The 14,854-nt window shown below is 36.6% G+C and overlaps 1 protein-coding gene and 1 long non-coding RNA gene across 2 annotated transcripts; both read right to left on the bottom strand.

The window, feature by feature from the left end:
• Positions 1 to 8,312: 8,312 nt before the first annotated feature.
• LOC122981839 lies at positions 8,313 to 11,284 on the bottom strand. The gene is made up of 3 exons (XR_006403335.1): positions 11,209 to 11,284; positions 9,158 to 9,259; positions 8,313 to 8,326 (listed from the first exon to the last, which is right to left on the bottom strand). It is a non-coding gene; the product is annotated as an uncharacterized LOC122981839 (long non-coding RNA).
• A 3-nt stretch (positions 11,285 to 11,287) lies between these two features.
• Positions 11,288 to 13,757, bottom strand: LOC122982317 (polymeric immunoglobulin receptor-like; the record flags this gene model as incomplete). The annotated part of the gene is made up of 3 exons (XM_044351504.1): positions 12,726 to 13,757; positions 11,852 to 12,193; positions 11,288 to 11,535 (listed from the first exon to the last, which is right to left on the bottom strand). Coding segments are annotated over exons 1-3 (660 nt in total), but the record flags the coding sequence as incomplete, so codon positions are not given.
• Between the last annotated feature and the right edge of the window lie 1,097 nt (positions 13,758 to 14,854).

The raw sequence follows: 14,854 nt of genomic DNA, 5'->3' as shown, positions 1-14,854 counted from the left end.
AGGAGTCAGAGCTCGAATTCACCCTTCTTTGTTCATCCTTGAATGTTGATATCTCTCAGATATTAACATTCTAGGTGAACTCCCATTTATGAGACTACCTGGTTTGGTTATTGGTCCCGGTTTCCAGGTGGTGCCCCGTATTTGTTAATTCATATTAATAATTCTATTAATTGTCATAATTAGTTAATTATCCTTGATAATTGATGATTATTGCCAATAATCAACTGTGTTCCTCACAGATCCAACAGTTGGTGCCCGAATTATTGATTAAGGTTAACAATATAATTCATAATTATCTATGATAATTATGAATTATTGCTAATAACCAAACGCACTACTGCCTGTCCCAACATTATCCTGAGGAGAACATGAATGTCTGTACCAAATTCATGGATGTAAAATAAGAATTTGATACAGCTCCACTTCTCATCCTTGCAGCCCAGTGGCCACTCACAGTATTGCAGTGAAAAAATCCCCTGTGGTCCAAAAGCATTTTCCCCATAGACCACACCATTGTAAAAGAGACATCTGTAAAACTGTTGACAGGACACGTTGAACTGCAAACAAAGTCAATTATGACTCTTTCTATTATGAATTTCTGATCCATGAAGGTAAAACTTTCTTTGAGCTGAGAAAAGCAGTTTTAAAATCTGTGAAATCATAACAATGTAAAGTCCATGGGCTGAGTGGGAACTTGTGGGCAGGGCCAGCAGGGGTAACACTACTGCGCAGATTCAGTTGACGACACAACCTGGAAGCTAGAAACTTTTATGGCTCATACACCAGACAAGAAATTTTCATTCAATTGAATAGGAGCCATCTAGTTCCTATAATACATCCATGACATTTCATTACAGTTCATCCAATAGTTGTTGAGATATTTCAGCAGCCAGTGTGTTGGTTGTTGATCACACGCTTCCTTCAGATACTGAGCACAGTAGGTCTTTATGCCAACATAAAGCTGGATTTAGAAATTAGGAAAATAAAGATCTAGTTTCCTGTAGCTTTAACTTCCTGTTATCTATCTTGCTGTGCTAACAACATAATCTGACACAAGTTAAAAGTCATCCTACGTGATTATCATGTTCAGTATATCTGAGAGATGAAGACTGGACTAATTACAGTAAAAAAATTAAAATTAAACATGCAGACATGAGAACATTTCTACAGAGAAAGAGGAAACATTTAATTCAAATGTGAACAGAGAAACAGCTGATAGAAAACATCTTTCAATTCCTGATGAACACATTATATTTGCAGTAAAACAATAATATTTGTTGACTATAGAGGCATCTATCATGTAGAAGTTTAAGCATCATCAGACTTCTGGATTTCTGTTATGTGTGATGAGTCTGCAAAAATGATAATTGAGAAACTGTCAAAGAGGTACAGAAACTACTAATTATGGAGACCTAGAGGGTTCAATATTAAACTAATAAGATATTAAGAAATAAATGATCATATACATATATACAGATAAATATGTAATATGATCATGAAATCGTTAAATAATTCAATACATTTATTTAAAAAAAATAGCCCATTATTATGAAATGTTATCTCTTTTCATGATAAGAACATTTATTCCAGGTCATTTTTAGTAACACCATTTTTTTTTTTTGTGCAGGACAGAACCAGTCATGTGATTGGCTGTTTACTTATTCAGACCAAAGCAACAGCCAATCACAGAATGGGCTCTGTCCTGTTTGTTGGTTGATAGAAAAGGCTTTGTAATAAAAAAAATGGCATTACTAGTTAAAACAATGATTGGAAACAAAGCTGTTGCTGCATTTGTTAAAGCAGTAAAAAGGAAGCACAAGACACATAATCAAATGGAAAAATAAATAAATAAAAAGTAACATTAAAAAAAAAAAAAAAAAATTCCCGTTCAATTTTAAAACAAAACAATTAAATCACAATTCAAAGAGAGGAAAGAAAGATAAGAATAGAACTGACATTCTGTTTTGTCAACTTGTTTTAAAAAAGTGGTATATAGAGTAGTGTGACCTTTTTATTATTTCTTTACTTTGAATTTTTTAAACAATCTTTCAGATGCTAATTTAATAAATGAAATTATAACTTAAATATATATATATATATTTTTTACTATGATTAAAAATGTAAAGACCCAATGCAGGTCAGCACAGACGTGGATCGGAGTGATACTGATTGTAAAAATGTTCTTGTTGAGTTGAAACAAAACATCCTGTGATCATAATCAGCAGAAAAATGAATTGAGACCAAAGATTAAGAAGGTTAAAGAGATAGACAGACAGATTGTTGATGAGAGAGACTGATTGATTAATAGATTTATTGATCTACCCAAACAATTTAGTGAGCTGAGTCAGGTTAAGCTTGAACCTGAGGGTTAAGTGTATTCATTTACCTCTGTTTCATTTGAAGAGCCTCCTGCTTCCTGCAAAGTAATTTTACACTGTAAGCAATAATTTTGGAAAGCACATAACAGCCAGTGTTGCCAAGGTTCTCATGATTTATTACTCATTGAACAAGTGATCACATTGCTTAATTAAACAGCAGAAGTAATGAATTGCGTTCGTTACTACTTACATTACTTTTGTCCCTTGATTCAGATCCTTCAGTTAGGACTTTATACCCACCTACAGCCACGTCACCTCTCATCTTCTGTATTTAACACTAGAGAAACAGAAAACAAGACATTGTGGTTTAACAAGCAGCCAGTCTACAGTTTGGAGGAAGCACTGACCATCAACAGCTAGTTTAGTGTAGGAGACTGTACGCAGCATTCTTCATCTGATTCTAACATGTAGCTGTGTCTGATTTCAGCAGTCTGAAACTTTGTTGTTGTGAAATAAGGGAGAATAAAATAACCTTACTTTGTAAGAATGAGCTGAGTTTAAAAATGTAATTGGATTATTTCACAATTTCATGATAAGGGTATTGGCAAGTCATTCTTCAATGTTTGCTGAAACAAGTGATGCTGTCAAATTTCTTGGGAGGACAGTAAACACATCACTATTTTACATTTAATTCATTTAAATTTTAATATTTATTTACAACAGGAGGAAGAAGCGCTGCATGGGTCTGATGGCTCATGTGAAAGGTGCTCATTAGTACGGCAGGTGAAAATGCAAAAAAACAAAATCCAGGAAGTCTTGCTAAGTATTTATCCTTAAGTGGTGCAGAAAACCATGTAAAAAAAACTAAGGCACTCCGTCTTCAGGAGTCTTACTGTAGATTCACATTTTTTGGCATGTATTTATTTATGTATGTATGTATGTATGTATTTATTTATGTATGTATGTATGTATGGGGCTCATGCTTTTGTTTTAACACCCTCTACTCATCATTTACGTGGCCATATGTGTTGGGTTGAATGCCACTCACAGCTGGTATATAATTCAGACTCATTATGTGTTTGTCGACCTTGATGATGACTTAGTGTCTTGTTTTTTTCCGTGGTTGTCTGCAACACTGAAGGAACCAAATATTTAGCAAGACTTCCTGGACTTTGTTTTTTTCAATATTTATTCATTTTCATGCCCACAAAAGTTGGTGTGACTGTGGTGACTCCAGGTGTTTAGCTGTCTCTCAATAAATTTAGTTTGAGAAAACTGTGAGACACAATTTGGAAAAAAATGCTTTTTTTTTTGGCCATATACCAACCTCTGTAAATCAGTAAATCAGTCTCAATGTAGAGCTGAGCAATAATCAATCATTTTATCAATCTAAATTAAAACCTTAGCCATTATCATTAACTCAAGTAATGTCAGAAGTCAAACTCAATGAATGAATATCAAAAATCTAGTGAGGTCAAAGGTCAAATGAAGCAGTATCAGACTAATCAATAGCATAAGATGTATAGAATTTCACTCAAAGTTGAATCAGTCAATCATTAAAGTTGAAACAATGGAAAACCTCAACGGTTCAAATCAAGATTTAATCAACTCAAAATGAACAGTCAGCATGTAGCATGAAAAATATAAACTGAGTAATAAAATACAATCACAGGTATTATTTAAATGAAAATCAAAACAGCATCAAAGTTTAACTTTATTTTATTTATTTATTATTTATTATTATTATTATTATTATTATTATTATTGGTATTATCTAAATTTTAGTTATTCTTTATGTATTACAACAAATGGAAAGAAGTCATTAAAATCTAACACAGTAATTATATCACTGATCAAAGCCGTCATCATTCAGAGGAAATTATCAACAAAAACAACTAAATCAAAGACTAGAACATCTGACATCAGTAATAAAATTAATCAATAGAAATCATCAGCATTTTTTAAACATAAAGGATAATCTGTCTAAGTAGGAAAATGTGAGAAAATAACAGATTGTGAGTCAATATATATAAAATTTGTTTGGTGAAACTGATATAAACTATGGACTCACAACAACATCATGACTGTTTGCATGTCAGAGTGAAAAGTGACGGAGCAGCGACCTCTAGTGACCTCTGTTCTGATCACATGTCAGTCAACCTCACAGTGGTGAGAAGAGGAGGATCCACAAGTGATGCACAAGCTTTGTATCATTATTATTGGTCTGAAGCTGGAATTGTTGACAGATTGGTAGATTAACCTCTGATGGAGGTGGACTTCCTTCCTCCTGAAAAGCATTTAACACAGTGAGTGATGACAGAAAACACATTTAGTGAGAAAACATGAAATTGGTGTTACAGAATCCTTGTTCTATATTTTTCTGCTCTCTGTCATTCGTACCATGTGTTCTGTTACAACTCTGTAAAAAACACTGCAGTGTTTTAAACACTATCTCAGTGAAGGCCTTATTCTTGAAACTGAGAAATCTTTATATTTTATCTTCTCTGCTAATGTCTCCTTGTTATTTACCAACAAAAACACCATCAGTGAAAACTTCAGGGATGAGGTCAAGTTGCTTAGTTGATTAGATAGCTAATTAACTCATCAGCTGTAATAATAATAATAATAATAATAATAATAATAATAATAATAATCATAATCATAACACTTTTTAAAATATTTACATAGTGTATATATATATATATATATATATATATATATATATATATATATATATATATATATATAGCTAAAGAAACTAACTGCACTCCATGAACACCTGGCAGCACAAATGAACCAACTGCTGATGGATGGGACCCACCCAGAATGGTTAACCCAAGGACGGACAGTCCTGATCATGAAGGATCCCCAGAAGGGTGTGTTTCCATCCAACTACCTGCCAATACCCTGCCTCTGTACAACATGGAAGCTCCTGTCAGCCATCATAGCGGCTAAGATGAATAGGTACATGGCCCAATACATGAGCAGGGCCCAGAAAGGAATTGGTAGTAACACCAGAGGAGCCAAGCACCAGCTACTGGTTGATAGAGCGGTCACACAAGACTACAAGACCAGGCAGACCAACCTGTGCACCGCCTGGATTGACTACAAGAAAACCTACGCCTCAGTGCCACACACATGGATACTGGAATGCTTGGAAATGTACAACATCAACAGGACACTAAGAGCCTTCATCAAGAACTCAATGGGGCTGTGGAAAAGGACTCTGGAGACCAACTCAAATCCAACTGCACAAGTTACCATCAAGTGCGGCATATGCCAAGGTGATGCACTATCCCCGCTGCTGTTCTGCATAGGCCTGAACCCCCTCAGTCAGATCATCTCAAAGAGTGGCTATGGATACCAGTTCCGAAGTGGAACAACCATCAGTCACCTCCTCAACATGGATGACATCAAGCTGTATGCCAGGAATGAACGAGACATCGACTCACTGATCCACATCACCAGGATCTACAGCAATGACATCGGAGTGTCATTCGGACTAGATAAGTGCGGTCGGATGGTATCGAAGAGAGGGAAGATGATTGAAACTGAGGGGGTTGGACTACCAGAAGGCAGCATTGCAGATGTTCAGGACAGCTACAAATACCTTGGGATCCCGCAGGCAAATGGGAACCTTGAGGAGGCTGCAAGGAAGTCAGCCACAGCCAAATACCTACACAGAGTAAGGCAGGTCCTGAAAAGTGGAGGAGCAAAAGGAAAGAACACGATATAAGCCATCAACACGTTCTCCCTGCCAGTCATCAGATACCCCGCTGGTATAGTAAGCTGGCCAAAGGAGGAGATAGAGGCCACTGATATCAAGACAAGGAAGCTCCTCACAATGCATGGAGGGTTTCACCCCAAGTCCAGCACCCTGAGACTGTACACTAGGCGGAACGAGGGAGGCCGAGGACTGGTGAGCGTCAGAGCCACTGTCCAGGATGAAACAACCAAGATCCAGGAATACATCGGGAAGATGGCCCCCAAAGATGAACTGTTAAGTGAATACCTCAGGCAGCAGAAAAAGAGGAGGAGGTACCATCATGGAGGGACAAGCCCCTACATGGCATGTACCACCGACAGATAGAAAAAGTGGGAAAAAAACCAAAAAAAAAAACCAACTTACTATTTTCAGCTTTGCTGAATAATGTATTTGTATTCGGGCACACCCCTAATAAGTATGTTTTAATTAGTGTATAATCAATTGTTGCTGTGTTTTTGTTAGCTTAGAACAAGCCCTTTATATCTACAGAGGGAGCCATGTTGCACCGCCATGTTTCTACAGTGGCCCAGAACGGACAAACCAAACACTGGCTCTAGAGAGGGTCTTTCGCATTTTTCGTGAGTTACACAGCCACCATAGGTTCTCCTACATGCATGAAGAGGAGGGGTTAGGGCAAGCAGCATTCAGTTGGTTGCAATCTGCAACCTCAACACTAGATGTCACTAAATCCTAAACACTGGTCCTTTAATGCTTTATATCAAGACAGCTTTCAGTGGGACTGTTGCTGAGCTGCTGTAGTTTTACAGTTTGACCTGCTGTTTGTCTGTGATTATGTGACCAACAACCATTGGTGACCAGTCAAATCAGTTTCTTTGGAGTAGCCTGAATGAGCAAAGAACTGTTTAGCAGTTTTCAACCAAACGCAGGCACTGAGACACTTATTTATGTTCAGGGTTGGTTGGCCACATGAAGCACTTTTTTCTAATTTTGTGTGTTGACGTATTATCAAACATAATCTCTGCCTGGATGATGATCATGGTAATGAATGGAGCTACATTTCTGTGTGGATGGGGGGCTACAAGATGCAGGACTCTGACAGCAGAGACCCGGGTTCACATCCTGAGTCCTGTGTGTGTTCAGGTTTGGTTCAGGTTAGTGAAAGATGCTGCTGTGGCTTAAATGTTCATAAACATGTTGAGCTTCAAGTTACTGCAGACTTTTTCTGTATTGAACAGAGACCAGGATCTTTCTCTGACCTGAACCAAGTGCTGCCAGAGTCTGAACACAACCACAAACACTTTCATACTGCTGGAGTTTCTACCAGCTGATATTTTACTGCAACATCAGATATTTTGTTGGAAAAAAAAACAACGACCAGGTACGTTGTCTCTTAACATTTTATTCATACATTAAGTACAACATTTTTGCAACTAAAAAACATGGATTAACAACATTTTCTCATCATGTTGAGAAAAAAATGTGAATCAGCAGCATTACGTTTCTAACAAAACGTGTACTGTTGCAATTTAGTCGAACATGAATGTAATTTTTAGGAGACAGAGTTGGCTCAAAGTGTAGAAGAACAATATCAAACAACATCTACATTTATGAAGACAGAATGAACATTTCAGAATAAGCAAGTAAGAAGAAACATGATCAGTTGTGTATCATCAGCATAGAGGTGAAAAATAGCATGTTTATAGTTAATATCTGCTGATTAAACAAAAAAAAGAAAGAAAGTAGGACAAACTGGAACCTTATAGTACATGTTAACCTGCACAGTACAGAATCCAGATCCAAATCCAAACATCATCATGTGTTTGCTGTGAGTGTAGAGTAGGTTTAGTCCAGATCCAGGTTCTGGAAGATGTTGTCTTCATACGTGGAGACTGGAGGACGGTCCTTATAGCTGACAAATAACTTAAAATAAAACAAGAATGACATCAAACCTAAAATATAGCAGTAACCAAGGTAGAATTCTAGTAACAGTAATTACGATGAGGTTTGTTAATACTAGTGAAGTATTTGCAGACATGAGATTGTTTATTCCTAACTGGAAAAATAAAATGTCTGCCAACAGTAAGAGTTAACATGAGACATACAGAGTTAAAGGAAGTCACCATGTTTCTGCTGTCTGAGGTTCCTCTAGTGTTCAAACCAGAGTTCCTCTTCTTCTGCAATTTGTAGAGGAGCAGCAGAACAACACCCAACAGCACAACAATCACAGCCACACATACAATCAGAGGCCAGAAGTCATATCGGCGAGAGACCTCAGAGACGGCTGGGAAGGAAGAGAGAGAGAGAGACATGTAGTAGTTTAAAAGACTGGGATCTTTTGTCTTGTATTAGAAGCTTAAAGGTTCCCTGTGGAGTTTCTGACCACAAGTAGCTTGTTTTTACATGTGGATCTACGTTGTGCACACGTGGTTGACGTGATACACAATCCTGCCAATGGTTTCACATCATCCCACTGATCTACAGGATGCAGGAACCTGCCCAGAAACACAGCAATGCACCAACAAAAGCAGGAGAGAAGAAGACTGCAAGCAATGCAAGATTTAAAATACTTTATATAATCAGCTTTACAAATATTTATGATTGAGGAAACATAGTCAACACTTATGTTGGACCTAAAGGATACACTCAGCATGTTTTGGTGAGTAACACTGAATATAAATATAACCTTGTTTACAAGAAAACTACACAGGGAACCTTTATCATAAATGAGATCTTCCTGTTGAAGAAACATCTCAGACTTTGCTCTGAATGTTTCTTGACTTGTCATGTGCTGACATCACATGTTAATAATTATCTTACATCATTAGAAACGTAGGATGTGTTTAAACATTAGACGTGAAGATAACAAGGAAATTTATTGTAAAATTAAATGTGAAATGTTTTCTTCTAGGTGCTGAACTGTCTTATGTGCAGAAACACATGTTGGACCATCTTGTTACACTTATTAGACAACGTTGTTATGCTGTATTTGACTGTTTTAAGAAGACGTTTTGTTGCAGAGAGACAGTGATGGACAGACAGACAGACATGAACTGTCCTGTACCTGTAAACTGCTCTGTGGTTTCAGGGAAAGATGATGAAGGTGTGAAGCTACTTGAACTGGAGATTAAACTCTGTGTTGTTGTTGGTGTGGAGGCTGATGGGACTGATGTTGGAAAAGGTCGGAGAGTCCGGTTTGGTTTTGAAGTGGTTGGAGCTGTGAACAATGAAAAGACATTGAAACAATCAGATACTGAATCAATAATGCAGAGAAATGAGATGCTGCTCTAGACAGAAAGATCATATTGACAGCATCGATCACATACACAAGAAATACGCAGCATTAAATATGTTAATGAAGTAAATGATTAAGAATATTTGAAGTGAGTTTGTTCTGTTAATCACAAGAAATTATTGTTATTTGATTTTTGATTACAGAAGAGTAAGAAAATAACATCCACAGGTTGGTTTTCTGACATTAAACATAAAAGCACAAATGTCTTAAAAGGTTTTTAAAAATCGTACAAACTGATTGTTGTAAATTTAAAAACTAACATTATAAAGGCAACACATTTTACATCAGATTACTTTGTGACTCTACAAATGAGTTTCATCTTTAGAAACATTTTAGAGTATGATGTCTTGAACATTAAGGAACCTGAGGAACCGTTCTTCTCTATGTTACCTAATGTTAATAGAAATATAGAAAAGGTCCCAGGTTGGACAACTAGTATGACTCTGCCAACCTCAGCACTCCTCTTGTTGTCACAAATCAACTTCTGACTGTAACCCGAAAAAAGAGATATTTGTTTCTGTCATGTCATTTCCATCCACTCTTTAAATTTTGTATTCAAAGTTTATTTTTTTCAGATATTTTTGGGGGGCATTTCATGCCTTTATTTGATAATGATAGTGGAGAGAGACAGGACATGTTGGGAAAGAAGGCAGAGGGATGAAACTGGGGTCTCACTGCTCAGGGTATTAGTGCCCATGTGGTAACCACTCAGCTATCAGGTCACCCCCAAAATTCATTCTTTTTTTATTTTAACCCTTTCATGCATAGTGGTCACTACAGTTTGCAGGTATTCAAAAGCCATTTTCTTATATATGCATGGATTTTGATGGTATAGTTGAACATCAGCCACCACAGTAGACTCTAGTGTGTCTTCCTATATGCTGCCATCCATTGGCCAGCCTTTGTAAGTGCAACACAAATTACTCAAAACCAAGATGGTTGCTGGCCGGCCGGAAACGGTCAGCAGCTCAGGAATATCTTGCCAATCCTTCTATGGTAGTGGACCCTTGCAGGTAAGTAAAATTTTGTAACATCAAGTAACAACTAAGGAGTAATACAATTGTTAAAATTTCCAAGTATTGATTTTATGTTTGGAGAAAATGACAATTAATCATCTGTCCACTAAGTTGGACACCATGCATCGCTGACTATGTTCCAACTACAATTATACTATTACTGCAACTTTGTTGTTCTTGAAAATACTTCATCTGGAGTAACTGTTTTGGCTCTAAATCAATTGATTTATGTTATTGGAATGTAACTTGCAGTTTTGAGGGGGCTAGGGATACTGAGGTTGCTGGGGGTTGCTGAGGATGTTGAGGATGCTGAGGGAATGCCTGGCACCTCAAAAGAATGTCTGGATTAGAAAAGAAGGATCTTCTGCATTTCAAGTCATCTGTAACTCATGTGCTAATAAATGCATTAAGACAGAGGGGAGAGGCTGAAGAGTAAGGAACAAAGTTCAGTGTTTTTGCATTGCACTGAACAGTATTAGAATATGTTAAAATGTGTTAAAACATTAGTTTATCAGCTTTGATAATATAAATTATTTTATAGTTTTCAAATAATATATCATTTTATTAATGGGTTTATTAAATACATATTCCTTCAATTGAAAAATCAACGCACGCTGTCCACCTGAGTGGACATGTAAAAACTCCTTGAAAAGTGCATGTTTAAAAAAAATGAAGTTCAAATATTTATTTTCATGCCTAAAGGAGAATAAAAACAAAAAAACTCCTGACTGAGGTTATCATAACTCATGCATGAAAAGGTTAAATGAAAATATGACAACTTTTCATAATATTAACCATTTAAAAATTGATATTCATTGAACAGAATGTGAACAGAAAATTAAATTTAAAACTCACCATCGACAACAAAGATCGAGAACGTGTAGGATGAATCTGGAGACAAAGCTCTGCCGTAACCACACCTGTACCGTCCTTTGTCTGACTTGTTCAGCTGTCTGATGGTCACATACAGTCCAAATAGAGATCCTTCTCTATATTCAATGTTGTATCTGCCATTCTGAGCTCTGTTCTCTTCTGTTTCAACCAGGATGTCTTCTTCTTTTTTACATTCATTCTTACAGAAGAACTTCCTGCTTCCATAGACAGTATCGATGCATGGATATGTCATATCTCCTCCCACAGTTACTGTATGGATGAAACTAGTGTTGTCATCCAACGTTGCAGCTGAAAAGATGAACAATCAACAGTTACTGTCTGTACTTCCTGTAAGATGCTGAAGTCTGATCACAATATTTCCTGCTTCACATTTACACAGATCCACAGAGTCACACTGGGAGCTGCCCAGTTCAACCAGTCTGACTGCTGGAGTAATGATTTCATCCAACATTGATACACTGAGTCAATATATCATAAACGTCTCACATTCTTCAACAATTTAATTAAATTCTATCTGACTTCATTTATTCTTATGCTTCAGAATCATTAAATGGGATGAACATAGTAAATATATCAGGTTTTATGACTTTCACTAGAAACTCACCATCTGTAACTGTGAGCTCAAAGTCCCAGTAAGAATCTGGGACTGAAGATCCACCCAAACCACATCTGTACCGTCCTGAGTCTGACTTGGTCAGCTGTGTGATGGTCACAGTCACAGTTCTTCTTCCAGAAAATCCGTCTTTATATCTGATGCTGTATCTGCCACTCTGAGCTGTGACACCATCTGTTTTAATGAGAATGTCTTCTTCTTTACATTTTCCTTTACAGAAGAACTTGGTGCTTCCAGATGAAGTGAAGTGGCAAATAATTGAACCACTTCCTCCTTCAGCTCCAGCAAAAAGGTTTATTGCATTGACGAGTCCAGTGTTTCCATCCTGCAGTGCTGTTGGAAAGATGAACAGTGAATACTGATGATCAATACTTTGTGTATTGTAGACTTACTGTAAACAGACTGCAGATTAATGAGGGCTAATCCATCAGTTCACAGAGAAGCAGAGATGATACAGAGGCAGCCATTAGCAAAGTTTTCACTGACTGTACAGCAGTTGCTGTTGTTCTACTTGTAGCTGCAGTTGTAGTCACAGTGTCTCTGTGTAATGTCTGTTTTTCAATGTTTTTCTTTCATACTTTCTAATATCAAACACATTAATGAGCAACAAATATTCATGATGGATGGTTCATATGTTTTGTTAAATTAGATTATGTTTAATTTAGTTAAATTACAAGATTAGATTATAGAGATGTTGTAATTAGTAACAGAATCATTTAGAGAACGACAGGAAAACTAATTAACATGACAGCAACATGAAAACTTGTGTGATAAAAATCTGACATTTGTTAAAATGAACAAAATGAATGTCCAGAAGCAGTTTGTGCTGCAGCTTTACAGACACAGTCAGGTAATCAGTCCTCACCTGATAAGAAGCAGAAGAACAGAACATGGTGGATATTCATTCTGAGTTTGATCCTGATGCAGAAAATCATCAAACTGTCAGAGAACTGCCTCTATATGTCTGTCTGATCAATCAGGAAGCTGACGATGATTTAAGTTAACATTCCTTCCTCTCTCTCTCTCTCTCTCTCTCTCTCTCTCTCTCTGTTTGCAACATTACGACGATGATGATGGTGGTTAAGGGTACATTACTGAATGAATAATTTTGTTTTTGACCCCATTATATGACCTCATACAAATCTTTACATACTGTATAATATCCCAGGAGATATCCAACGATGAAGATTAAATAAATAGCAGGAGTTATAACCATTTATTAAATATCAATATACAATTTATAAATGATAAATATGGGGACGATGTTAAAGTCAAGTGTCACCAATAGATATTCAAACAAACTGAAAGAAGCAATAAGAAAATGTTTAGTGAAGCGTTTGTTCAGAAAAGAAAAATAGATCATTGAGAGATATTTTGGCTCTAACTGAGACTTGGTGAGAGGAGTGTGTTCCTCTTTGTGTAAAAGTAAACTTCCTTATTTCTAAAATGCATCAGACAACCTTCAGAACCAAAGTGTCCTGGGCGTTAACTCACACCAATGAATGTGTTTGTTCCCTTCAATTTGCTTCTCAAGGTTTCTCATGAGCTTTAAAATATATTGCTCATTTCTTCTCATTCTTTTTCTTTTCTGTAGAAATACACAACTATTTGTAAATTAAGAGACATATGATGTGAACAGCTGTATTTATGATTTATGATGGATTATAAATATGTAGACTTTACTTGCTTAAGAAATAGACCTAACAAGAGCATTTACTAGAACTCTGAAAGTGTCAGACATGAACACTGACTTGAAGCTGACTTGAAATTTGTTGGGAAATAAAAAAAGATTCAGTGAAGAAAACAGTGAAAGACTGCAGGACCTCTAGAGGCACGAGGCTCTGTGCAGCAGCAACATTCACACCACTTGCAGCAGTTCTGGGAGAAGTAAACCGTAAACTTCATAATGCAGCTGTTTTAATGTGCAGTAAGAACAGCTCTGACTGAAGTCACTTTAAATCTTAAACCTTTTTATATTAAATTGAATGAAGCAAAGTAAAAGTTTAGTGAATGTCAGCACTCTCAACCAGTTTAGATTAAAGGGTTCGTTTTCAGTTTTTTTTTTCATCTGTCATTTATATCTGGGGATGCACAATATTGGATTTTTTGCCGATATCCGATATGCCGATATTTTCCATCTCATTTTTGCCGATATGATGCTGATACCAATATATGCACACATTTTTTCCACCTGGCTGAGGAGACTTTTATGCATACAATCATAGATAGTACAAAGTATGATCAACAAAGACAATATCTGACGGAAGATTTTAGGAAGACTGGAGTTCGGGATTAATGGGTCGGATTTAATCTCTGGTCCACACGCCGAAGCAGAAGGTGGCGATAATGCACCTAATACACTGGTTGTTAATAAGATCTGAAGACTTGTAGTAGCTTTGATGTCTGCTGTGTGGGTGTTAATTGACAGCTGTGATTGACAGTTGGCTCCAGGAGTCACACTGAGTCAGACTGTTGTCACAATATTTCACTTAGTTTAATGTTACTTCATGATGATACCTGCAACAGAATTGGCACTAAAGAATTGTGTAGTGACAGCACTACTTTAAACAGCCACAAAACATGAACAAATTTACACGTGCTCCATTGTGCATTTATTTCTGAAATGACTACAAACTTGCAAACATTTTACATTTCAAATAAAAGTAAATGGAAACTGAAATTTATCACAAGAAATCTACCACATGACCTGTCTCTCAAAATAATTTAACAGAGATGAGGTCTATAAAGCCTGGGATCTGCATGTTTCAGGCCTGATCAGTTTTAAAAAGTTTTACTGTCTTTGTAAAATCGTAGTAAAGTTGACTTTTTGCTGTAAGCTGTAAGAAAAAAGGTGCTAACGGTGCAATGTGGCTCTTTTAAAACACCTTGCAACAAATTCTGTATCAGAATTTGACTCAGACTTCGGTCTGGAGATCAATGCTAATTGCTTTTTAGATGTATGGTGTGAAAATGCAAATGTGTGTTTGGTTTAGT

This window comes from Thunnus albacares, chromosome 5 (genome assembly GCF_914725855.1).
Source record: "Thunnus albacares chromosome 5, fThuAlb1.1, whole genome shotgun sequence".
Classification (NCBI taxonomy): Eukaryota; Metazoa; Chordata; class Actinopteri; order Scombriformes; family Scombridae; genus Thunnus; species Thunnus albacares.
This window is presented reverse-complemented; position numbering and strand designations above follow the sequence as displayed.